This window comes from Salmo salar, chromosome 14 (assembly GCF_965601325.2).
Source record: "Salmo salar chromosome 14, fSalSal1, whole genome shotgun sequence".
Lineage (NCBI taxonomy): Eukaryota > Metazoa > Chordata > Actinopteri > Salmoniformes > Salmonidae > Salmo > Salmo salar.
The window spans coordinates 11,532,519-11,557,749 of record NC_138304.1 but is presented as its reverse complement, the minus strand read 5'-3'; the positions used below and the strand labels follow the sequence as shown (position 1 = coordinate 11,557,749).

The following is a 25,231-nucleotide window of genomic DNA, read 5'->3' as shown; positions in this document are numbered from 1 at the left end:
GCGTTTCAGCCAAACAGAGGTCACCACTTAGTGGCACATTAAGAATTTGAAATAATAAAGTAATTTTTGTGAAGATCTCTGTACTTTTGCACACTGTGGGAATGTCCCTCAGTTTCTTTCTCATATAATGGTATTTTTATCTTCTCACAGTGCCTATGTGGGCCTGTCAGCCCGGATGGGGGTGGACGGGGTCCTGGGTCGGGCTGGGGTGGAGTGGGCCACAGAGCTCAGGACCTCCAGCAGTCTGGATGGGAGTGTGCATCTCCAGGAGGGCCACGGCCTGAGAGTGGCCCTCAACACACCTGAAGACCTCATGGATATAGTCTCTCTCAGGTGAGAGGAGCTGTGATTAGTGTTCTTGCTGAAAGAACACAACTGTTATTTTACATGTTCATTTTTTAGACAAGCACACACATCATCTTCAGTAAATGTACCTTTTCTAGTTGTATTCGTTGGTTAGGTAACTAGGTTGGGGCCAAAAGCACGTTCCATTTAGCCAATTGATATTCCAATTCAATGATTGATTGATTTTCAATGTCTCCCTGCGTGACACAGCTCCAGAATGTACCATGTAAACGGAGACCACCGAGAGGAGATGAGAGGCCCCAAGAGTCGTGTAGAGAGGACCATCTGCACGCCAAAGACCTGTGAGTTCATCCCAGCAAAACTCAAGGGCGGTATCTAAGGTCAAGCCTGGAAATGTCCAGGTCCTTACTGGAAATAATTGTGTGTAATTATTAGGCTATTTGTGCGAAGATTCTAGTGTCAAGCTGTATGTGGAAGTAAAGTAAGTTCCTTTCGGATTAAATAACTAAACGCTATTAGTTGATCTGAGACCAGTATTTATCGCCAATGCTTGCCTAGATTCTATCTTAAAGATGTCCAGTATTTTGTATATTGAAGTAAGAGGATGAGCAGCCATTTTGTATTTCTCTCCCAGGGTCTAAGATGGTGGGGTGGCAGCTGTGCTCCAATGTCTCTTACCCTTTATCCTCTACGGGGCTTACCTTCCTCCCTCCCGGTCCTGTGCACCTCTCCCTCAGGCTACTGAAGCTAGACAGAGGCCTTCACCAGTACCTACTAGAGGCAGCATACTCTTTGTTGACACAGGTACTGTCAATCCAACCTATTAACCTGCTAAATGTCCTGCTAATTGTCCTGCTTTGTTACAAGAGGCTATCTAATAACACTTTGTTAACCTTTGGCATAGGTGCCATGGAAATTACACAGACCTGTGTTCAAATAGTATTTGAGATTTCAATCTGTGCTTTATTGAGCTTGCCTGGCACAATGGAACAAATGGAGCAGTCCTAAAAGTAGAAACCCTGCCTATCTGGCACACTCAAACGCTAAATATTATTTGAACCCAGGTCTGCAATTACTATACATTATTACACCACATTATTACAACATATTATTGCAACACATTATTACAACATATTATTACAACACATTATTGCAACACATTATTACCACAAATTATAGCATCTGTAATGGAAACGCAATTAATATAAGTGATAAATGATCATGTTGTTCCTCTATGTTTCAGAGTGGCTCCTGGCTCCCCAGAGAGGCCTCCCTCCACCTCCTCCTGGCCACCCCCCAGTCCTCCATCCCCAGGGACATGTCTCTGGACTTGGCCCTCAGCCCCCACAGGCTGCTCCTCAAGATGACCCACCCACTTAAGACCCTCACCATCCAGGGTAGAGAACTAGATTCAGCGTATTTAAATGGATTATTGCTGTTTCATCCTCTTCCAGGGTCAACCGTAGGGAACTAGTTCATACCCGGGTTCAAGTAGTATTTGAAAAATGTCAAGTACTTCAGCTTTGCTTGTTTGGCACAAACAAACTCGTAGAATGGTCCCAAAAGTGAAATTATGCCCATCTGGCAGGCTTAAGCAAACAATTAAAGTATGCAAAACATTTCCATTTCAATTTGAACCCAGTTCTGAACTAGATACAATGATCTTAAACTGACTTGCGATTGCAACACTTGACACCAATGGTGTTGTTTTGTCAGGGCAACTTGACCAAGTGAGGAACATATGGACCGGTCAACTTGAGCTTCTGATAGACAACGTTCATCAGTATTACATCATGGTAAGGAGGAGGTTTGGAGATTTTGTTGTCTTGTGGAGTGTCCTGAATCAACCTTTAACAGTTTTTCAAGTTTCAAGTTTTAATGTCACGGGCGCAAGTACAGTGAAATTCCTTGCAAGCTCTAAACCCAGCAATGCAGGTATCAATGTAAACAATGCGGTTATCACTATCAATGTTTATTTCACATATGGTGCATTTGGTTTCCACAGGGACTGATTGACTCCCAGACCCTCCTCTCAGAGCAAAGGCTGCGTTATCATCTGGAGGCCAAAGTGGGTGCGGAAAGCCGTCCCATGATCCTCTCTGCTAACCTCACTCGTGGACTGGGCAGAAAGACCAGCCTGTCTGCCACTCTGAAGAATGTGTTCAAAGAAGCTGCCTCCTTCTCAGGTTATAGACTATTGAATACTTGATCCAATACTGTCTATTGAGTGTTTTATAAGCCTGTTACTGTAAGGTAATAGTAAAGCCATCATTATTGGTTGATTATCCACAGTGGTTTTGGAGAGGAGGCTGGATGATGGGCGGAGACAGTACTCAGTGGAGGCGGAGCTCCTACTGCCTGGAGTGGTGGGCAGCAGGATTCTAGGGCTGATGGAGCAGAAGGGCCCACTGTGGAGCTCTGCACTGAGGCTCAAATATGGCCTGCGAGGTGAGTGGTACTTTGCCATGCAGCCTCTCTAAGGCACACCGTGGAGCTCCGCTCTGAAGCCACTATCTGTCACTTTGGGGTTTGCTGAACTTTGACCTTCCACAGAGGACTCCCGACACTTGCGTCAGGAGTGCCACACGTCCCAAAGCCTGAGGAGTGAGAGGGAGCCCAACCAGACGTACCGCATGAGGGCTGAACACGAGTTCTACTGCTCTACCACAGCCCACATTAACCACAAGGTAACCATCGGTAACCGCAAGGACATGTTTAATGTCATACCGTGTTTTAGGTTTGTTCGAATTGTTACCTCATAGGCCTACAGTACCTGGTCGGGCAGGACTCAAATGTTTAGGCGCTTTCATTCACTATCTGTTGTTATTGGTGTTGCAAACATTATGCTCTGACCGAGCCATTGGAGCCATGCACCATCTACTCACTAGTTACTCAAGTTGTCAAAGGATAGGAATAGAATAGACTAGAATATAATAATTTCCTCTCACCACTCATCCTATCCCTCTCTGTTCTTCCAGGTCCAGCTGAGACACGAGGAGAGTCCCAGCCACACCAAGTCCAGTGTGGATGTGAGCTATGGGAAACACTGGGATGAGATCAACAACAAGCACCGCCTCCTCCTCAGCCAGTCCTTCAGGAACCAGTCCAGACACAACCTTACCAGCTATGTCCTGGAGGTACACACCACAGGTTTATCTCTATTGATCTACTATCTAGTACGTCTATTTCTATGACCGTGGTATATGATCTTGTGACATGGCAAATCATCCGGTTTACCATAATGAATACAGCAAGTAACATACTGCATTGTTGCGCCCTGGAGATAGAAATAGAGATAATAGAAGCTGTGCTATCTCTATCTATCGTATCTATCATCTCTTTTTCTCTACCTCCAATATTAATCATCAGGGGACAATTTAACGCAATTAATGACAATTGAGAGTTTCTGTCAACTAGAGTAGTCGAGTGATAAATGCCTCAGGTTTTTGGTGTGTTGTCTGTACTTTGAGATTATGAGCGGCTTATCCTTGGGCATGGGCAGGTCTCATGTACATTCAGCAATAACAAAACAAAAATGTAATTCACCACTATACAATACGCCACCCTACCTTTCCTCCAGTTCAGTCTGCAGGTCCCTGACAGGCGGCTGAACTACAAGACCCAGCTCATGCACTCTCACCTGAGGCAGAGGGGGGCCGAGAGCAGCACCCACCTCAAAGTGAACTACAACGACCAGATGCCTCTGGTGGCTGGACTACACTGGAAAGACACCTCCAAAGCCATGTTCAGAAATTGGGAAGGTAATGAAAGATTGAAGGGCTTTATTTACTGTGCTATGCAATGTCATGTGTGTGTGTCTCTATGCGTGGCCGTCCGTGTGTGTAACTGTGAGTGTGCTGTCTCCAGGTATGTTCAACATGGACACTCCCTGGCTCTACATGTACACCACGCACAAGCTGAGTCAGCCCGAGCGCCACACATACCAGTTGACCTCTGAACTCACTGCCCGCAAGTGGCTGACCGTCCGTAACCTCGCCCTGGAGGGCTATTATAGAGACAGAAGCAAGGACAGAGAGGCCCGCCTACACCTCTATGCACCCGCTGTCACATACCTCAAAGTATGAAGCTTCCTGCTAGTCTTTGACATATTCAACAATGGCATTTATTTCAAAGCAAGGGATACCTTACTGGACTGGCTACATCTCTAGACACAGTCATCAAATTTGGACCATACCTGTATTCACCAGTTTTTGTGGAAAAAGGTGCCATGTAGAACCCATACCCTAAGAGCGATTTTGTGCTGGTTCTGTTGTGTTCCAGGCAGTTGGCTGGGGTATGGTGGCTAAACAGGGTCTGAAGGCCTCCTGCACCATCAGCTCTGTGTGGAGCCCTGCCCTGAGGGGAGACCTCTCCCTGGAGAACACCAAGCAGGGCAGGACCCTGCAGCTGGCCTCCAGCTACGGCAAACACAACCTCAGCCTCACCGCAGGACTCACTACCCTGGACAAGGTAGGCGGGAAGGATGAAGTGTGAGGATTAGGATGTCCTAAAATGTACACCGTACGTACAGTAAGTGAGTAAGCTAGCTAGCATCATGCACAAATTGGCAGTCATCAACTGTTCATATTTTTGGCAATGATTTGTTGATTTATGGTTGACGATTAAGGAGGGCAGAGGAGGCTGGTGGGCGGAGCTATAGGAGGACAGGCTCATTGTAATGGCTGGAATGGAATGAATGGAACGGTATCAAACACAGCAACCATACGGAAACCCCATTTGACTCCGCTCCCACTATTCCATTCCAGGCATTTACAATGAGCCCGTCCTCCTATAGCTCCTCCCACCAGCCTCCACTGAAGGAGGGGTGAGGCTTGAGGCTCAGGGTGTCCTAAAAGGAACACCACACCACAGGGATTAAGTTAGCTAGCGTCATGCAAGAATTGACAGTCATCAACCAGTCATATTGTTTGACAATCTTTTTTTCAGCTACAGTTTTCTTTGCATATCTAACATAGCCTGACACCATGGCGTATGACTCATTGCAGAATTTAAGGAAGAGGATGGTGATGATGAAGATGACCTTATCGGAGCCCAAAAGCCCGACTATGGAGTTGGAGTTAGAGGGAGGAGTGGAGGAGCTCAGGAAGGACAAACAGATTTATCAGAAGAGAGCGTTGCTACTCCTTCGGTATGTATCCACTTACTGGTGCTCTTTATGAGTGTGATTGAATATAACTTGATGATGATGATGATGATGATAAGAATGGTGATGAGGATGAAGAATGATGGTTAATTGCATTGTAATCCTGACAAAAATAAAGTTAGAATTACCCCTCCCATCCCGCTAACAGACAACCGTTCCAGAACTTTCTCCAGAGCTTCCTTCTCCAGGAGACTTTCACTGTCGACCTCCACAAGGGCCTTTACATCCTGGAATCCAAAGCCCATCTCTATAGCAACAGAGACATCATTCATACTCTCACCCTGGGATACCAGCAACCCAGCCCTTTTGTGAGTCCAGGACCACTCATGTTTCTGGGCCCATATTCACAAAGGTCTCAGAGTAGGAGTGCTGATCTAGGATCAGGTCCTACTAATGTCAATATAATCATATGGTCGTTCTTGAATTTGTAGTTATTTAAATGTATTTAGGTACACCTTCCCATTCTAAATCAACCAATATGGAAGCTTAATGACTTTAAATAATTTTGACCTTTATGATAACATTGTGCCACCAGTAGGAGTAGTAACACCAATGATGGTAACACCCATGAGAAATGTTAGGTTATTGAGGATTTTCTTAAGTGGAGGTCACAGATGGTCAAATGTAAGGTCATTAACCCTGTAAAAATGATTTACTAAAGTGATATGATTCATAATTTTGCTCACATTGTTATTTCCCTTCATTTAAATTGAGCAACACGCAAGTGACACTTTGGATTTGGACACCAAATTATCAATGGAATCCTCAAATTGAAGACATACTAAAAGGATGTGATTAGCTAATAATTTTATTTAACATATACCCCTCCCCCAATAACAGTTTTCCACTGGAGGGAATGCTCAAGGTGTCGTAAGAATTGGACCAAAATGCAGCGGGAATATGAATGCTCATTATCTTCTTTCATTAAATAAAATGAACACTGAACAAAAAGAATGCTGAAAACAGTCTTGTCAGGTGCAACAAACCCTAAACAGGAAACAACTACCCACAAATCCCATAGAAAAAACACCCCTCTTAAATAGGACCTTCAATTAGAAGCAACGAGGAGCAGCTGCTTCCAATTGAAGGTCAACCCAATAAACACCACATAGAAATAGACATACTAGAACTAACATAGAAATAGACTAACATAGAACATAGCCCAACAAACCCCGAAACACTCTAAACAAACACCCTCTGCCACGCCCTGACCAAACTACAATAACAAACAACCTCTTTTACTGGTCAGGACGTGACATAAGGTACTTGTATATCATTGTAATAAGTGATTTTCAAGGCGGTAACACCGATGACATAAAACTGAGGGACAGACATACTAGTAAAAAAATAAGTATTTTAATAGCCTTCTTTATTTTTATTGATTTATACAATATATTAAATCATTTTGTTCACTTTCTAGCTTTCAAAATAATAAACACGGTCAGGTCCAAAATTATTGGCACTCATGATAAAGATGAGCAGAAAAGACTGTATAAAATAAATAATACAAATACTGAGATATATTGTATGCAAAAAAAAGAAAATTGAATCAAGGACTTTTTAACTGACCACCCACAGAGGGTCCCCATGAATGGGGCCAACTCTGATGAACTGACCCTGAACACAGGGGCGCCCCAGGGGTGTGTCCTTTCACCGTTGTTGTTCTCTATCTGCACTAACGAGATGAAGAGCCAAGGAAACAATGTAAGCCTTTTTAAGTACGCAGATGACATGGCTCTGGTAGGACTCTTTTTAAAAGATGCTACGTCAGATGGGGACAGCTATTTTAAACAGACCAACAACCTTCAAGAATGGTGCCAGTCAAGTTTCCTCCACATCAATGTGGAAAAGACAAAGGAGCTGATCATCAATGGCAACAACTGTCCCCAACCACTCTCTCTGAACGACTAACCAGTGGAGGTGGTTGAGTTTTTTAAATACCTAGGGGCACAAATTGATAACAAGCTGAGTTTTACAGAGATTGCAGAGTGTATTTTTTTAAAAGCAAGGCAACGTCTGTTCTTAATCAGGAAATTAAAGGGGTTTGGGGTCAGCCAGGATGTTCTGGAGAGGGTGTACAGCAGCTTGGTGGTGAGCATCCTCACATTCAATATGACAGTCTGGTATGGTAATCTGAGTGTGAGGAGCAGAAGCAAACTCACAAGAATAGTAAGCACAGCCAGCAAAGTAATTGGTCGACCACAGGCACATTTGAGCATTCTGTTCCACGAGGCAACCAAAAAGAAGGCACTGGCTGTCGTTGGCGACCCCTCCCACCCTCTACACCGTCAGTTTGAGTGGCTTCCCTCTGGCCGAGCGCTTCAGAATGCCCATGGCCAAGAAGAACGTGTTCAAACATTCATTCGTTCCTTGTGCTGTTGGACTACTAAATGCAAGGTCAATTGTATCGGTATATGTACTTATCCATCTAGTGCAGTTGAGACAGCGGTTGCTTGTGAGGGAATGTATTAATGTCCTCTATGTTGTTAGTGTATGCAACATGATGGACTGACTGGTTTAAATGTGTATGATGTGAGAATGTATGTGTATGTGATTCTTTTAATGGAAGGTGATGCCAAAGAAGTATGTCCTTCCTGGATGGACAATGAAGTTTTATTCTATTGTATTATACTAATATAATTGCTCAGACAAAGAGATTTTGTTTACCAAGTAATATATTTTTAAAGATAGGGGTCATAATTATTGGCACCCCTGTTTCAGTATCTTTCAATACCTCAACTTGCGAGGAAAACAGCACTGAGCCTTTTCTAAAATGTTTTATGAGAGTTAGAGGACACATTGGGAGGGTTCTTGTACAATTCCTCCATACAGAATTTTCCCAGATCCTTGATATACTTCATTTGTGCTTTCAGTCTGCCCTCTTTAATTCAAACCACATGTTTTCAATGGGGGTCATGTCCAGAGAAAATGTTGATTATGTGGTCAGTTAACTTGCGGCTTAGTTTCAGCCTCCTTTCAGCCTCCTGACAGAGGTAACTAAAACGTCCTGGTACTGGGTAAAGTTCATAATGCCGTTGACCTTAACAAGGGCCCAGGACTAGTGGACGCAAAATATTGAAACAGGTGTGCCAATAATCTTGACCCCTATCTTTTTGAGAATTTTGTTCTATTACTTGTTAAATAAAATATACACTGCTCAAAAAAATAAAGGGAACACTTAAACAACACATCCTAGATCTGAATGAAAGAAATCATCTTATTAAATACTTTTCTCTTTACATAGTTGAATGTGCTGACAACAAAATCACACAAAAATAATCAATGGAAATCCAATTTATCAACCCATGGAGGTCTGGATTTGGAGTCACACTCAAAATTGAAGTGGAAAACCACACTACAGGCTGATCCAACTTTGATGTAATGTCCTTAAAACAAGTCAAAATGAGGCTCAGTAGTGTGTGTGGCCTCCACGTGCCTGTATGACCTCCCTACAACGCCTGGGCATGCTCCTGATGAGGTGGTGGATGGTCTCCTGAGGGATCTCCTCCCAGACCTGTACTAAAGCATCCGCCAACTCCTGGACAGTCTGTGGTGCAACGTGGCGTTGGTGGATGGAGCGAGACATGATGTCCCAGATGTGCTCAATTGGATTCAGGTCTTGGGAACGGGCGGGCCAGTCCATAGCATCAATGCCTTCCTCTTGCAGGAACTGCTGACACACTCCAGCCACATGAGGTCTAGCATGGTCTTGCATTAGGAGGAACCCAGGGCCAACCGCACCAGCATATGGTCTCACAAGGGGTCTGAGGATCTCATCTCGGTACCTAATGGCAGTCAGGCTACCTCTGGCGAGCACATGGAGGGCTGTGTGGCCCCCCAAAGAAATGCCACCCAACACCATGACTGACCCACCGCCAAACCGGTCATGCTGGAGGATGTTGCAGGCAGCAGAATGTTCTCCACGGCGTCTCCAGACTCTGTCACGTCTGTCACGTGCTCAGTGTGAACCTGCTTTCATCTGTGAAGAGCACAGGGCGCCAGTGGCGAATTTGCCAATCTTGGTGTTCTTTGGCAAATGCCAAACGTCCTGCACGGTGTTGGGCTGTAAGCACAACCCCCACCTGTGGACGTCGGGCCCTCATACCACCCTCATTGAGTCTGTTTCTGACCGTTTGAGCAGACACATGCACATTTGTGGCCTGCTGGAGGTCATTTTGCAGGGCTCTGGCAGTGCTCCTCCTGCTCCTCCTTGCACAAAGGTGGAGGTAGCGGTCCTGCTGCTGGGTTGTTGCCCTCCTACAGCCTCCTCCACGTCTCCTGATGTACTGGCCTGTCTCCTGGTAGCGTCTCCATGCTCTGCACACTACGCTGACAGACACAGCAAACCTTCTTGCCACAGCTCGCATTGATGTGCCATCCTGGATGAGCTTCACTACCTGAGCCACTTGTGTGGGTTGTAGACTCCATCTCATGCTACCACTAGAGTGAAAGCACCGCCAGCATTCAAAAGTGACCAAAACATCAGCCAGGAAGCATAGGAACTGAGAAGTAATCTGTGGTCTCCAACTACAGAACCACTCCTTTATTGGGGGTGTCTTGCTTATTGCCTATAATTTCCACCTGTTGTCTATTCCATTTGCACAACAGCATGTGAAATGTATTGTCAATCAGTGTTGCTTCCTAAGTGGACAGTTTGATTTCACAGAAGTGTGATTGACTTGGAGTTACATTGTGTTGTTTAAGTGTTCCCTTTATTTTTTTGAGCAGTATATTTCTCTGAGCAATTGTATTAGAATAAAATAATATACTTTTCTCTTTTTGGGGGGAATACAATGTAGCTGTACGGATCGACGCTGGTAGAGACGAGAAGCAGGTACAGGGAGTGAACGTTTAATTATCAATGGACATGGAACAGGACAGGATAGCGTCTGGCCATAAACACACGACATTAATGCAGACACAGGGAACAAACGGGGGAGCAGACAGTTATAGACAGGTCAATCGACAAAGGGAAGGAGTCCATGTGAGTCCAATGAGCGCAGCTGCGCGTAATGATGGTGACAGGTGTGCGTAATGAAGGGCAGCCTGGTGCCCTCGAGCACCAGAGAGGGAGAGCGGAAGCAGGCGTGACAGGAGCTCAGTATTTGTATTATTTATTTTATACAGTCTTTCTTTCTCATCTTTATCAAAGGTGCAAATAATTCACTGACTGCCTGTAGATATCTCTAAATCCCCAAAATATCACTATGACTCTACACATCACTACTGGGACAAGCCAATTTGCTTACCTTAACTATTTTAACATTGCATAAACATAAAGTGTTGTAGTATAACCAACTTGGATTATTGTCATTGGTAAACAGTTCAATACAAACAAAAACATGTATGATGTGTAATTATTTACTATTTTAAAGTGTTTTTTTCATGGTTGCAAAGGCAAGGGACGCAAAATGCCGCCGCAATTCAAGAACGACCCTTATTCATTATGATCTAAAAATCTAAACAGATCCTGGATCAGCAGCCCTAGTCTGAGACGCTCTTTGAATACAAGCCCTGAATTGCCATAGGAAAGGTTAATACAACAGTCATTAGTCAATCTTTCTCAGTGATGTTGTCTTCTATTGGTATCTTCTATTTGTATCTTCTGCAGGTGTGTTCCTCCTTGACCCACCCGTTCAGCTATGACATCATCCCTCCGGACTCTGAAGTGTGTGTCACAATGTTTAGCAATCAGGTAGGGTGATTGATACACATCACACTTCAAGACATCAACACAGATCCTCTGATACAGTCTGTTTTGATAAAAACAATGACTAAATTGTTAAATGACTAAATTGAATTTCAGTCTAACAAAACAGGCTTGTAGCAGAGCACATGTGGAGAATGAGTTGGTAGCACTGTACTTGAGTCCAATTTTATGTCTGCTATACCCATAGAAATCCTGTGGGTGAAAAAGTTCTCTATAAAATCCTATGGCCGCCATATTTCCCTACAGACGCAGAGAGAGGTGCGAGGGAGGGTTCGGATCGGGAAGAAGGACAGACTGACCTTCCTTGGACAAATTCAGTTGAACCCCTCAGATTTACCTCAGCATATGGTCAAAGTTCGAGCCAACCTCACCCATATACTCCAGGTAACGCAGATTCTATAAGAGGGACTTTAAATAATATAAACAGTATAATATATAATTATCATATAATATACAGTACCAGTCAAAGTTTGGACACACCTACTCATTCAAGGGGTTTTCTTTATTTTTACTATTTTATATATTGTAGAATAATAGTGAAGACATCAACACTGTGAAATAACACATATGGAATCATGTAGTAACCAAAAAAGTGTTAAACAAATCAAAATATATTTTAGATTTTAGATTCTTCAAAGTAGCCACCCTTTGCCTTGATGACAGCTTGGTTACTGCATGATTCCATATGTGTTATTTCAAAGTGTTGATGTCTTCACAATTATTCTACAATGTAGATAATAGTAAAAAATAAAGAAAAATCCTTGAATGAGTAGGTGTGTCCAAACTTTTGACTGGTACTGTATTCCATTGAGCAGTGTTAATACGGGCTCTATTTTAACAAACCTAAAGCAGTGCTAAATCTAAGTGCAGGCGATTGTGCTATAGGTTATAGGTTGTGCTATAGGTTTTTCAATATCACAATTATCGCCGCACTTGTTGGCGCGAAAAGGCTAGGTTTTAATGAATAAAGAAGTTGTTGGTGTGTCCAGGCTTGGCCCCTCGCTGGCCAATCAGAACACGCTCCATTGCGAAATATGTGGTTGCTTCAATGGTCTTTTATGTATTGCCGTGGAATCAACTCCAATTCCAATTTTAGTCCGGTATAGTTTGTTAACCTCTCTAGGGTCGGCGGGACGAAATCGTCCCATCTACTCAACAGCCAGTTGAATCCCGTGGCGCGTTATTCAAATACCTTAGAAATGCTATTACTTCAATTTCTCAAACATATGACTATTTTACACCATTTTAAAGACAAGACTCTCGTTAATCTAACCACACTGTCCGATTTCAAAAAGGCTTTACAACGAAAGCAAAACATTAGATTATGTCAGCAGAGTACCCAGCCAGAAATAATCAGACACCCATTTTTCAAGCTAGCATATAATGTCACATAAACCCAAACCACAGCTAAATGCAGCACTAACCTTTGATGATCTTCATCAGATGACAACTCTAGGACATTATGTTATACAATACATGCATGTTTTGTTCAATCAAGTTCATATTTATATCAAAAACCAGCTTTTTACATTAGCATGTGACGTTCAGAACTAGCATACCCCCCGCAAACTTCCGGTTAATTTACTAAATTACTCACGATAAACGTTCACAAAAAACATAACAATTATTTTAAGAATTATAGATACAGAACTCCTCTATGCACTCGCTATGTCCGATTTTAAAAAGCACATTTTGCAATATTCTCAGTAGATAGCCCGGCATCACAGGGCTAGCTATTTAGACACCCACCAAGTTTAGCACTCACCAAAATCAGATTTACTATAAGAAAAATGTTATTACCTTTGCTGTCTTCGTCAGAATGCACTCCCAGGACTTCTACTTCAATAACAAATGTTGGTTTGGTTCAAAATAATCCATAGTTATATCCAAATATCCTCTGTTTTGTTCGTGCGTTCAAGACACTATCCGAATGGTAAAGAAGGGTGACGCGCACGACGCATTTCGTGACAAAAAATTTCAAAATATTCCATTACCGTACTTCGAAGCATGTCAACCGCTGTTTAAAATCAATTTCTATGCAATTTTTCTCGTAAAAAAAGTGATAATATTCCGACCGGGAAAGCGTGTTTAGGTTGAAAGACGAAAGAAAATAAAATATGGGGTTGACTCGTGCACGCGCCTCAGCCCATTGTCCTCTGATAGAGCACTTACCAAAAGTGCTAATGTTTTTCAGCCAGTGGCTGGAATTACATCATTCAGCTTTTTCCTGCCTTCTGAGAGCCTATGGGAGCCGTAGGAAGTGTCACGTTACAGCAAAGATCCTCAGTCTTCAATAAAGCTTCAAGAAGCTCAAGGAATGGTCAGAGAGGGCGCTTCCTGTACAGAATCTTCTCAGGTTTTTGCCTGCCATATGAGTTCTGTTATACTCACAGACACCATTCAAACAGTTTTAGAAACTTTAGGGTGTTTTCTATCCAAAGCCAATAATTATATGCATATTCTAGTTTCTGGGCAGTAGTAATAACCAGATTAAATCGGGTACGTTTTTTATCCGGCCGTGAAAATACTGCCCACTACCCCCAACAGGTTAATAAATAGCTGACAGAAACGAAATAACAAAATGTAGACCTATCTTTGCTGAATAGGTTAACTTGAACCCATTTGCAGTCCACATTGTTCTAAGTAATTCCATGGCTTCAATAGCATTCACACTGATATAGGGTCTAGGTCTACTGTGTGGCTCAGTTGGTAGAGCATGGTGTATGCAACGCCAGGGTTGTGGGTTCGATTCCCACGGGGGACCATTACGGAGAAAAAATGTATGAAATGTATGCATTCACTACTGTAAGTCGCTCTGGATAAGAGCGTCTGCTAAATGACTAAAATGTAAAATGTACTGTAAATTGCATTATGGCTGAGCATGGACATGGTCAATAAGCAAGATTAAACAAATTATTGATAAGCCCTAAAAAGAGAATGAATAATTCTAATGAAATGCTAAACAACAACAACTTGGCTATGTCACACCCTCTTTCAAAAAAATATGGGGGGGGGTAGATCAGCTTTAATATTCCAGATAGATTTCCAATCACCAATATATTTTTTGTAAAGAAAAAAATAAACAAATATATATATATACAGTACCAGTCAAAGGTTTGGACACACCATTCAAGGGGTTTTCTTTATTTTTAATATTTTCTACATCGTATAATAATAGTGAAGACATCAAAACTATGAAATAACACATATGGAATCATGAAGTGACCAATAAAATGTTAAACAAATCAAACTAGATTTTACATTTTAGATTCTTCGAAGTAGCCACCCTTTTCCTTGATGACAGCTTTGCACACGCTTGGCACTCTCTCAAACAGCTTCACCTGGAATGCCTTGCCAACAGTCTTGAAGGAGTTCCCACATATGCTGAGCACTTGTTGGCTGCTTGTTCTTCACCATGTGGTCCAACTCATCCCAAACCATCTCAATTGGGTTGAGGTCGGTGATTGTGGAGGCCAGGTCATCTGATGCAGCACTCCATCACTCTCCTTCTTGGTCAAATAGCCCTTACACAGCCTGGAGGTGTGTTGGGTCATTGTCCTGTTTAAAAACAAATGATAGTCCCACTAAGCGCAAACCAGATGGGATGGCGTATCGCTGTGGTAGCCATGCTGGTTAAGTGTGCCTTAAATTCAAATTAAATCACAGACAGTGTCACCAGCAAAGCACACCCACACCATCACACCTCCTCCTCCATGCTTCACAGTGGGAACCACACATGCAGAGATCATCCGTTTACCTACTCTGCGTCTCACAAAGACACGGCGGTTGGAACCAAAAATCCCAAATTTGGACTCCTCAGACCAAAGGGCAGATTTCCACCGTTCTAATGTCCATTGCTCGTGTTTCCTGGCCAATGCAAGTATCTTCTTCTTATTGGTGTCCTTAAGTAGGGGTTTCTTTGCAGCAATTCGACCACCTCAAATATTTCTGCCCCACCAGTTTTCACATGACGAAATTTCAAACTAACATCTTTTGACACTTGTGCCGCCTTAACACCAGCCAAAAATAGAGCCCTATACAGTGTATTCTGAAAGTATTCAGACCCCTTGACTTTTTCCACATTTTGTTACGTTACAGCCCTATTCTAAAATCTACACACAATACTCTATAATTACATTTTTGCAAATGTATTTAAAAAAAAAAGCAAATATCACATTATTCAGACCCTTTACTCAGTACTTTGTTGAAGCACCTTTGGCAGCGATTACAGCCTCGAGTCTTCTTGGGTATGATGCTGAGGATCTTCTCAGCAGATCCTTTCAAGTTCTGTCAGGTTGGATGGGGAGCGTCGTTGCACAGCTATTTTTCAGGTCTCTGGCTGGGCCACAAAAGGACATTCAGAGACTTGTCCCGAAGCCACTCATGCATTGTCTAGGCTGTGTGCTTTGGGTCATTGTTCTGTTGGAAGGTGAATCTTTGCCCCAGTTTGAGGTCCTCACCCCTCTGGAGCAAGTTTTCATCAATGATCTCTCTGTACTTTACTCCGTTTATCTTTCCCTCGATCCAGACTTGTCTCCCAGTCCCTGCTGCTAAAAAACTTCCCAACAGCATGATGCTGCTGCCACCACCATGCTTCACCGTAGGGATGGTGCCAGGTTTCCTCCAGACATGACATTTGGCATTCAGGCTAATGAGTTCAATCTTGGTTTCATCCGACCAGAGAATTTTTTTTCTCATGGTCTGAGAGTCCTTTAAGTGCCTTTTGGCAAACTCCAATCGGGCTGTCATGTGCCTTTTACTGAGGAGTGGCTACCGTCTGGCCATTCTACCATAAAAGGGGACACTTGGGACGTTAAATGCTGCAGAATTTTTTTGGTACCCTTCCCCCGATCTGTGCCTCGACACAATCCTGTCTCGGAGCTTCCACGTCATGGCTTAGTTTATGCTCTGACATGCACTGTCAACTGTGGGATCTTATATAGACAGACAGGTGTGTGCCTTTCCAAATCATGTCCAATCAATTGAATTTACCACAGGTGGACTCCAATCAAGTTGTAGAAACATCTCAAGGATGATCAATGGAAACAGGATGCACCTCACCTCAATTTTGAGTCTCATAGCAAAGGGTCTGAATACTTATATAAATAAGGTATTTCTGTTTTTCATTTTTAATACATTTGCAAAAGTGTCTAAAAATCTGTTTTCGCTTTGTCATTATGGGTTATTGTGTGTAGATGGATAAGGATGTTTATTTATTGAATTCATTTTAGAATTAGGCTGTAACGTAAAACATTTGGAAAAAGGGAAGGGGTCTGAATACTTACCGAATGCACTGTTTGTGTTGACATTACCAGAAAGGAAGTGTGGAGTTTCATCCCAATAGTGTGAAAAGACTTCTTCATCTTGTCACTTGTGCAGTGATATCATAAAAACAATAGGGGAATATGATGGATGTCCACTGGGTATTTGATTTCATCTTTCCAAGGAAGGGAGACAAGGAGAGGAAAAAACTATTGTGATGGACCCATGACTTTCTTAGCTATTTCAGTTGAAGCTCCCTTCGTCGGCCATTCTGGAAGGAGATGTGTCCTGGAATCCTAAAAATAACAGTGTGTTTGATTACCTAGTGAGAGGCAAAGTAGGAATCAACCGGCAGGAGTGTCAGGTAAGAGTAACTATTCATTCACCACTTACATAAATAAATATTGCTTATTTATGATTACAGCACTTATCAATCATTAACAATGTGTTTTTTTTCTCCATCAGTTTTCTGTTAATCTGAATGGCTCATCAGACAGAATTGGTCTGTATTCCTCGCTCACACATCCCTTCCAATCCAAGATCCTTAAAACATTGGAGGTGGGTTGCTTAATGTGCTTTTTCAAAGGTTGACAATTGAATCCCTTAATTGACGAGGTATATAAATTAAAAAAAATATGTTGCTTTTTAGTTTTTTGGTCAGCGTATCTCGTGGTTTCTAATGGGTTTAGTATTCGTAACTTTACGTTTTGTATTCTCCAGGCCCGGCTCACTGCAGACACGTCTATGGTGGACGGCGGAGTGAGCAGCTCTCTGTGTGTGAGGGCTGATGGGAAGGACAGAGCCCTGCTGGAGGCCCAGCTCTCCCACTCCCTACTTAGAGACACCAGAGCCCTGAGTATACGTCTGGCCCTGCTCCAGACTCTACTACCTACTTCAGCCGCTGAGCTGCAACTCAACATGTCTGCCAACATATCCTCAGATAAGTGAGTGCATTCTCACTAAATCAAATCAAATGTTATTGGCCACATACACATGGTGAGCAGATGTTACTGCAGGTGTAGCGAAATGCATGTGCTTCTAGCTCCGACAGCGCAGTAATATCTAACAATATATACCCAATACACACAAATCTAAGTATAGGAATGGAATTAAGAATATATAAATACTAGTCTATCAAGTAGCTACATACAGTGTGTACTTAGTACAGGTCTGTCTGTCTTAACCACAGTTTTGCTGTATCCCTCCCCATGCTTTCTCACTCTGTATCCTAATTGTAATCGTTCATAGTACCTCCATACCTTCTCATCTCTCCCTGTCTATCTCCTTCCAGACTCTCCATGCATGGTTCCTATGACCAGGGAGGGGAGGTCCTGCAGGCCCAGGTGGCTGGCTCATTGGAGCACTCCCCTGGTTCCCCGTGGCTCCGGATGGCTGTCACGGGCGGCCTGAGGCACTCCTTACCCAGCCTTACTGCTCTGCCTCCTGCCCTGAGTCTGGAAGGAGCCCTGGGGCAGTCAGACTGGCTCACTGAAGGTATGGATCTATTTGACATAAGAAGTGATTGAGACTCATTCATCTGGTCTTGTCTCGAGAAGTGCCATGGCGAACCCAGGTTTGTGTATTTTCCATGTTAATGCTGTATAAATGGTGAAACGCGCGCGCACACACACACACACACACACACACACACACACACACACACACACACACACACACACAGAAATGTATTATTCAGTACTATGAAGTGTACATGTGTGTTGCAGGGCAGCTGAGAGTGACAGTGAGTAAGGCTGTGTACAGTGTGGAGCTGAGTCATCAACAGGACCAAGGAGACACCTGGGAGGAAGAGGATGGCATGCTGGGGAAAGAGCCTGACGCGGCCAGTGATTGGTTGTGCGCTCGGGCAGGGGAGGAGTCTCTGTGTGTGAATGTGAGCCGCCGATTGGGCAGTCAGGCGAGGGGTGGAGTCAACGCCCAGCTCTCTCACTCCTCCCGCTGGCTCCGTACTGCAGGTGACCCCCTCCGTCCGTCACAGATTATAGTTACGTTAAGTCTCTACTCCCCCATTCCCTCTTCCCTCTCCTCAGATGTCCTTCTATGCTCCTTTCACCTCCACACTTTCTGTCTCCTTAGATGTCCTCAATTAATATGATAATATGAAACCGTAATCTGTTGTAAAAAAAAGAATGTGTCACATGCCCTGTTTATCATAAGTCTTACATACCCTTTCAAGTATTGGTAAATGACAGAAATCCGCACACATACATTGTGTACCATTGTCTGTCACCAATGTTTTAGGTATACCAGGTAACAGCAGTGCCCAGGTGAGCTGGACCCAGGAGGAGGGCAGGCTCTCAATGCTGGCAGAACTACAGACCGGGGCTCATGGCCTGAAGGCTGAGTTTGAGAGGGCCAGGACTGGCGGGGCCTCCCCACGATGGGAGCTCCAAACCAGGGTACAGCACCAAAGCAAGGCCCTGGTCCAAAGAGGCCTGCCCAGCTCCATCCAGGCTACAGGGCACTATCAGGTGCAGCTTCATCCTCTTCTTCCTCATCCTTTCTCTTTTTTCTCGCTACTCTATTGTTGTTAAGAATGCTGCATTGAACTTGATTTTGGACATATTCCTGAAGATAACTTATAAAGATATCGAAGAAGATGTATCAAAGATGCTTCAAGCTAAGGCTTTTATAATTATAAGAATAGAAATTCATTTGATTTTGAGGTTTCAAGCCATGAAAGACATTCATAATTCAGTCTTTACTTCTATGTACTACAGTATTTTCAGTTGAATATTTAATGAGCAAATGTATTTTCATGACCTCTGACTGTAGGAGGAGACAGAGCGTTTGAGTGCAGGGTTGGCCATAGCAGTTGAAGAGCACAAGAAGGTGGACGTCCTAGTGGAAGCTGGCAAGGGGAACAACGCTGCCAACCTGACTGTGTCTCTATTTCACCACCTGAGGCAACTCAAAGGAATCATACCTACATCATTGCAGGTGACTAACACATTTTTACATTGGAAAATCACTCAAAAACACATTTACAACATTGCAACAAATTCAAATATCACAACACTTGTATTCCATTTCTAGCATAATTGTATTCCATTTCTATAATCCCTCAGTACCATACCAACAGTGTTTCTACAGTAGTCAAGTAGCCACTTTTGTAAGCCATGCAAATTTGACTTGAAAAGGGCAAATGCATTTGCTCAATTGCTACTAGTTCTGTAGTGAAGAGCCTCTGATATCAGAGTTGTTTTCACTCCAAGGAAGAATAGGAACCGTGCGCTCCAACTCATGTGCCATACTGCCTTTGTTAAATTCCTCCATCTTCTCCCACTGCTCCCCCTTTAATAAACAAACTGTGTCGACGGGGTCTCTGTTTTCACAGATGAGCTGCACGGGGTACGCCACCAACGGTGCCGCTAATGACCGCCTCTCGGCCCAGTGCTCCGGAAGCGTCGCCGGTCGACCTGTGGAGGTACGCGCCTTTCGCTCCGAGAGACCACACAGCAGCAGGCTCTGCTACGGCCTAGCGTTAGCCTACCCTAGCATCACCGCACAGGCCAAAGGCTGCTACAGCCCCACGGGCCAGGCCGAGCTCAGGGCTAACCTCACCCACTCCTCCCGGCTACTGCAGCTCTCCCTGGGGCTACCCTCCCACTCTAGCCTCAGGCTTCTGCTCCGGCCTGGGCCAAAGCGATGGGGCCTGGGGTTCGGGTTGGTGGTTGGCCCCTGGAGGGTGGACCTTAGTGGGGGGCTGAGGCAGGAGGCGGCAGGGCTCTATGCATGGCACGGCCTGGTTGAGTATGGGACTCCTCATGTTACACACAAGGCCGAGGTTAGAGGTCGTGTTAGGGCAGAGCGGTGGTGTTACCTATGGGTGGAAGTGAGCGGGGTGTGTGACTCGGTCAGATCCAGCCTGGTGGTGTCGACACAGTGCGGGGGAGAGGTGCGGGTGGCCTGGGTGCGGATCACTGAAGGGGAAGGGGCACTAGCACCAGGCAGGACATCTATGACCATAATAGGAAGTGCTGTGAAAGATGGCCTCAGGGGTACTGTGGATCTTAAAAAGAACCAGGATTCTCTCCACTGCCTGTTATCCTTGCTACTGAGAGAAAGCCGGGCTGAGCTGGGCTGGACCCTCCACCACCAATGGGCCACTCTCTCCGCCTCCTCCATCCCAGAAAGTGTTGACCTGCACGGGTCAGCCCAGCTCCGACGCGCCTCCCTCTCCGGGAACGCCCGGGTTTCCTTGGACGCCCACTCGGCCAACCTGGACGTCACGGCGACTTGGGAGCCCCTCGGCCAATCCCCAAACACCGCCCTCAGGGCCGTCCTCCAACATGACCTTGCCACCCTAAAGCATGCTGGGATACCAGAGGACGCCACCCTGAGCGTGTTTGCGGGGCCCACTCAGGCACAGGTGGAGCTGGAGAGTGATACGTGTTCCATGCTGACCCACGGGACTAATCTACATAGAGGGGAACACAGAAGGACATGGACCCTGGTTGTCCGTCAGCGCTGTAACCTACTTAAGGTAGAGACATAGAAATATAATTACTAGAACGGGCATACCCATTCTAATCAAAGTCATTCTATTTCTATGAGTAGAGCGGTGGAAACATGGCGGCAACAGGAAATCAATCAATCAAATTGATTTTACAAGTGACCTCAAACATGTTTGCCAGCGACAGAAAGCAGGAAGTGAGGAATCTTCACCAGAAAGATGAGCCTCCGCTTTCCTTTACAGCATGACATATCGCTGACACATGGGGTAATGCTGTCTCACATTTAGAACCCAGGACCAATCAAATCAAATCACATTTTATTTGTCACATGCGCCCACATACAGCAGGTGTAGACCTTACTGTGAAATGCTTACTTACAAGCCCTTAACCAACAATGCAGTTCAAGAAATTGTTAAGAAAATATTTACTAAATAAACTAAAGTAAAAATCGAATCAAAAGTAACACAATAAAATAACAATAACGAGGCTATATACACAGGCTATATAGGTGTGTGATGTTGTTGATGATGTGTCAGTTCATATGTATCTTTTAGAATGATTTGAATTCAGCACAAAAACACACACAAAATAAGACTATTGCAAATTTGACTGTCTTATTTAGCCACGAAGTGCTTTGAAAGGCTGGTCATGGCTCACATCAACACCGTTATCCCAGAAACCCTAGACCCACTCCAATTTGCATACGGCCCAAACAGACCCACAGATGATGCAATCTCTATTGCACTCCACACTGCCCTTTCCCACCTGGACAAAAGGAACACCTATGTGAGAATGCTGTTCATTGACTACAGCTCAGCGTGTGTGTGCCCCCCCCCCCCCCCCCCACCCCTCTGTTACACTGCTGCTACTCTCTGTTTATCATATATTCATAGTCGCTTTAACTATACATTCATGTACATACTACCTCAATTGGCCCAACCAACCAGTGCCCCGCACATTGGCTAACCGGGCTATCTGCATTGTGTCCCGCCACCCACCACCCACCAACCCCTCTTTTACACTACTGCTACTCTCTGTTCATCACATATGCATAGTCACTTTAACCATATCTACATGTACATACTACCTCAATCAGCCGGACTAACCGGTGCCTGTATATAGCCTCACTACTGTATGTAGCCTCGCTACTGTTATAGCCTCACTACTGTATATAGCCTCGCTACTGTTATTTTTCACTGTCTTTTTACTGTTGTTTTTATTTCTTTACTTGCCTATTGTTCACCTAATAGCTTTTTCACACTATTGGTTAGAGCCTGTAAGTAAGCATTTCACTGTAAGGTCTACACCTGTTGTATTCGGAGCACGTGACAAATAAACTTTGATTTGATATTTTGGCTGTCGTTGCTGACTTTTGGTTTCTCCTCCACAGACTCTCCTCCCTCCGTACTTCTCGGTGAACGGCTCCTTGGTCCGCTCCGGCTGCACCACGCGTCTGGACACACACCTCCACACCGGGGGAGAGGAGAGGGGGGCCGCCAGCCTGGCCTTATCCTCCTGCCTCCCCCAGCTCAGCCTCAGGAGCTCCATCCGTCACTCCCTGGTGGGGCTCCATGCCCTGGGCCTCCCCCCTCGCAGTGCCCTGGTCCTGGGTATCTCGACTGGTGAACGCCCTGGGGTAGGGGTGGAGCTGGAGCTGGGGCAGTGCCGGATCAGGGCTGATTCTGGGGAGAATAAGGCTAACTGGGTCGTCAATGTGACCCACTACTGCCCAGAACTACAGGTAAAGAACACACTGGCTAGGAGAGCACAAACAAATCTGATTCCGCTTACCGATCAGTGGAATCTGATGTGTTAGTGCTGGGCTAAGTTCCATTGTGAGTGCCTGCATGTTTCTGCCTTGGCCAGCTTTTGGGGTAATGGGAAACCTAGTCAGCTGCACAACGGAATGCATTCATCCAAAATGTGTCTTCCGCATTTAACCCAACCCCTCTGAATCAGAGAGGTGCGGGGGGCTGCCTTAATCGACATCATCAGCACACGCCAGGACCAGTTGATATTGGGGGTTAACTACATTGCTCAAGGACAGAACAGCAGATTTCTTCCACTTTGCCGGCTCTGGTATTTCAACCAGCAACCATTTGTTTACTGGCTCAACATTCTTAACCACTAGGCTACCTACCGCAGAGTTGGGTTCAATATCCATTTGAATTCCAGTCAATTCAGAAAGTAAACCAAATTCCAATTCCACATTTTCCCAATTGAAATGCATTGAAGAGAATTGGAATTGGAATTTCAGTGTACTTCCGGAATTGACTGGAATTTCAATGGAATTGACCCCAACCCTGATGCATCAACAAAGTCTTTCTCTCTGTCTACCGCAAATATTACGGTTATAACCACGCCCTACAATAACATTGACTAAGCTATTAATCACCACTATGGTACAGCCTGATATCTGAGTTATGACCACTTCGATTGTGCTAGCTGGAACCCCAGCTAAGAGATGGTTTTGATAATAATAGGGGGGTGCCTATAAATTATCAACACACCCGTCTCCTTTGAAGAACTTCAGAAGGAGTCTTCATCAAAGGCAAACCTCGGGGGCTCATTTTTAACTGGGTGTCGCTGTGATAGAACACCAAGGCTGCGTCCCAAATGGCACCCTAACGCGGTCAAAAGCTGCGCACGATATAGGGAATGCTGGTTAACAATAGTGTCCTGAATAGGTTGTCATTTGGGACGTAGCCCATAGGATGGTTTGCGAGACCATATGTGTTCTGTCTGGATCAGTGGCCCGTGGTGTCTGTACTAGCAGCGGGAGCTCCTTGTCTCTAATTGTGAGCAGTGTGTGTGCGTGCGTGCGTGTGCGTGTGTGTGTGTGTTCGTATGTGTGTGATTGACAGAGCTTTGTGGATGCAGCTGGAAAGAGGGCTTTGCTTTGTTTACTGTCGAGGGATGGGGAGAGGGGGAGAGAAGAGAGGTAGAGAAAGGGGGAGTGAGAGTGAAAGGAGAGAGGGGAGTGAGAGTGAAGATAGAGGGGGAGTGAGAGTGAATGGAGAGAGGGAGTGAAAGTGAAGGGAGAGAGGGGGTAAAAGTGAAGGGAGAGGGGAAGTGAAAGTGAAGGGAGAGAGGGAGCGAGAGTGAAGGGAGAAGGGGAGTGAGAGTGAAGATAGAGGGGGAGTGAGAGTGAAGATAGAGGGGGAGTGAGAGTGAAGGGAGAGGGGAAGTGAAAGAGAGGGGGTGAGAGTGAAGGGAGAGGGGGAGTGAAAGTGAAGGGAGAGGGGGAGTGAAAGTAAAGGGAGAGGGGGAGTGAGAGTGAAGGGAGAGGGGTTGCCTTGAGTCGACAGTATGGATAGAAGAAAGGTTTTGTGTTGTAAAATGTTTGTTTGTTAGAATAATTGAAAACTGCAGGGGTTTTTGGGAAGTGTGCATTCATGATAGTGCTTTATAGTGTTGGCATGTGTGGTTAGAGATAGGGTTTGTGTGTATATACTTTGAGGAACTGCACATGTGTGTTTTACAGCGGGTGTGTATGTGCGTGCACGTGAACATGCCTGTGTGTCTACATGCGCATGAGCCACACATGTCCATATATGTACATTTCTCCACAGAGCACAGGACTCCCTGCATCCCTGGCCTTCCAGGGCCTCCTCTCATTGGTCCCTTGCCAGCTGGCCGTTCACTGTACTCTAAAGCTGGACAACCGTGATCTTACTCTGGAGCTGGGCCAGTCCTGCAGTCCGGCATCACACCTCTCTGGCTCCCTGACACACTCCTTCCCTGGGCTCCGGACCAGGGGCCTCCCCCTGAAGACCAGCATAGAGGCTTGGGCCCCTGAGGGCCCCGGACAGTTTGGGGCCCTGTTGATTAAAGCTGACTCGTGTCATATCAGAGCTAAAGGAGACATGGGGTCTAATGGACGGACACAGTGGGCTACGGAGTCAGATTGTCCGTTGCTACAGGTAGGCTATCCTCTTTTTTTTTCAAATATTGAAATGCAACACGTTATACAGAGAGGATCCTCATTGCATGCCTATGACTTCAACAGTGAAACCGAGAGACTGAAAAACAGCTTCTATCTCAAGGCCATCAGACTGCTAAACGGCAGTCCCTAACTCAGAGGGGCTGAGGATGCTATCTACATAGGGACTATCGCTGGCCACTTTAATAAATGGATCTCTAGTCACCTTAAACAATGACACTTTAAGAATGTTAACATGTCTTACATTATTCAAATCATATGTATACACTGTACCTTATACCATCTATTGCACCTTGCCTATGCCGCTTATCCATATGTGTGTATGTACATATTCTTATTCCATCCCTTTAGATTTGTGTGTATTAGGTAGT

General features: G+C 44.8%; 1 protein-coding gene across 1 annotated transcript in view; it reads left to right on the top strand.

Annotated features, from left to right (window-relative positions):
• Window positions 1–25,231, top strand: part of apoltp (apolipoprotein lipid transfer particle homolog) — a 67,838-nt gene that overhangs the window by 16,100 nt on the left and 26,507 nt on the right. The window contains exons 19-44 of the mRNA XM_014139386.3: window positions 151–333; window positions 556–647; window positions 941–1,110; window positions 1,550–1,703; window positions 2,023–2,102; window positions 2,312–2,492; window positions 2,599–2,754; window positions 2,860–2,993; window positions 3,285–3,443; window positions 3,887–4,067; window positions 4,174–4,385; window positions 4,588–4,776; window positions 5,313–5,455; window positions 5,619–5,778; window positions 11,082–11,165; window positions 11,427–11,564; window positions 16,690–16,806; window positions 16,908–17,000; window positions 17,163–17,386; window positions 17,734–17,936; window positions 18,167–18,415; window positions 18,702–18,931; window positions 19,236–19,400; window positions 19,798–19,887; window positions 22,308–22,658; window positions 24,490–24,840. Coding sequence (XP_013994861.3) covers window positions 151–333; window positions 556–647; window positions 941–1,110; window positions 1,550–1,703; window positions 2,023–2,102; window positions 2,312–2,492; window positions 2,599–2,754; window positions 2,860–2,993; window positions 3,285–3,443; window positions 3,887–4,067; window positions 4,174–4,385; window positions 4,588–4,776; window positions 5,313–5,455; window positions 5,619–5,778; window positions 11,082–11,165; window positions 11,427–11,564; window positions 16,690–16,806; window positions 16,908–17,000; window positions 17,163–17,386; window positions 17,734–17,936; window positions 18,167–18,415; window positions 18,702–18,931; window positions 19,236–19,400; window positions 19,798–19,887; window positions 22,308–22,658; window positions 24,490–24,840 — 4,489 coding nt within the window. The remainder of the gene's footprint in view (window positions 1–150; window positions 334–555; window positions 648–940; window positions 1,111–1,549; window positions 1,704–2,022; window positions 2,103–2,311; window positions 2,493–2,598; window positions 2,755–2,859; window positions 2,994–3,284; window positions 3,444–3,886; window positions 4,068–4,173; window positions 4,386–4,587; window positions 4,777–5,312; window positions 5,456–5,618; window positions 5,779–11,081; window positions 11,166–11,426; window positions 11,565–16,689; window positions 16,807–16,907; window positions 17,001–17,162; window positions 17,387–17,733; window positions 17,937–18,166; window positions 18,416–18,701; window positions 18,932–19,235; window positions 19,401–19,797; window positions 19,888–22,307; window positions 22,659–24,489; window positions 24,841–25,231) is intronic.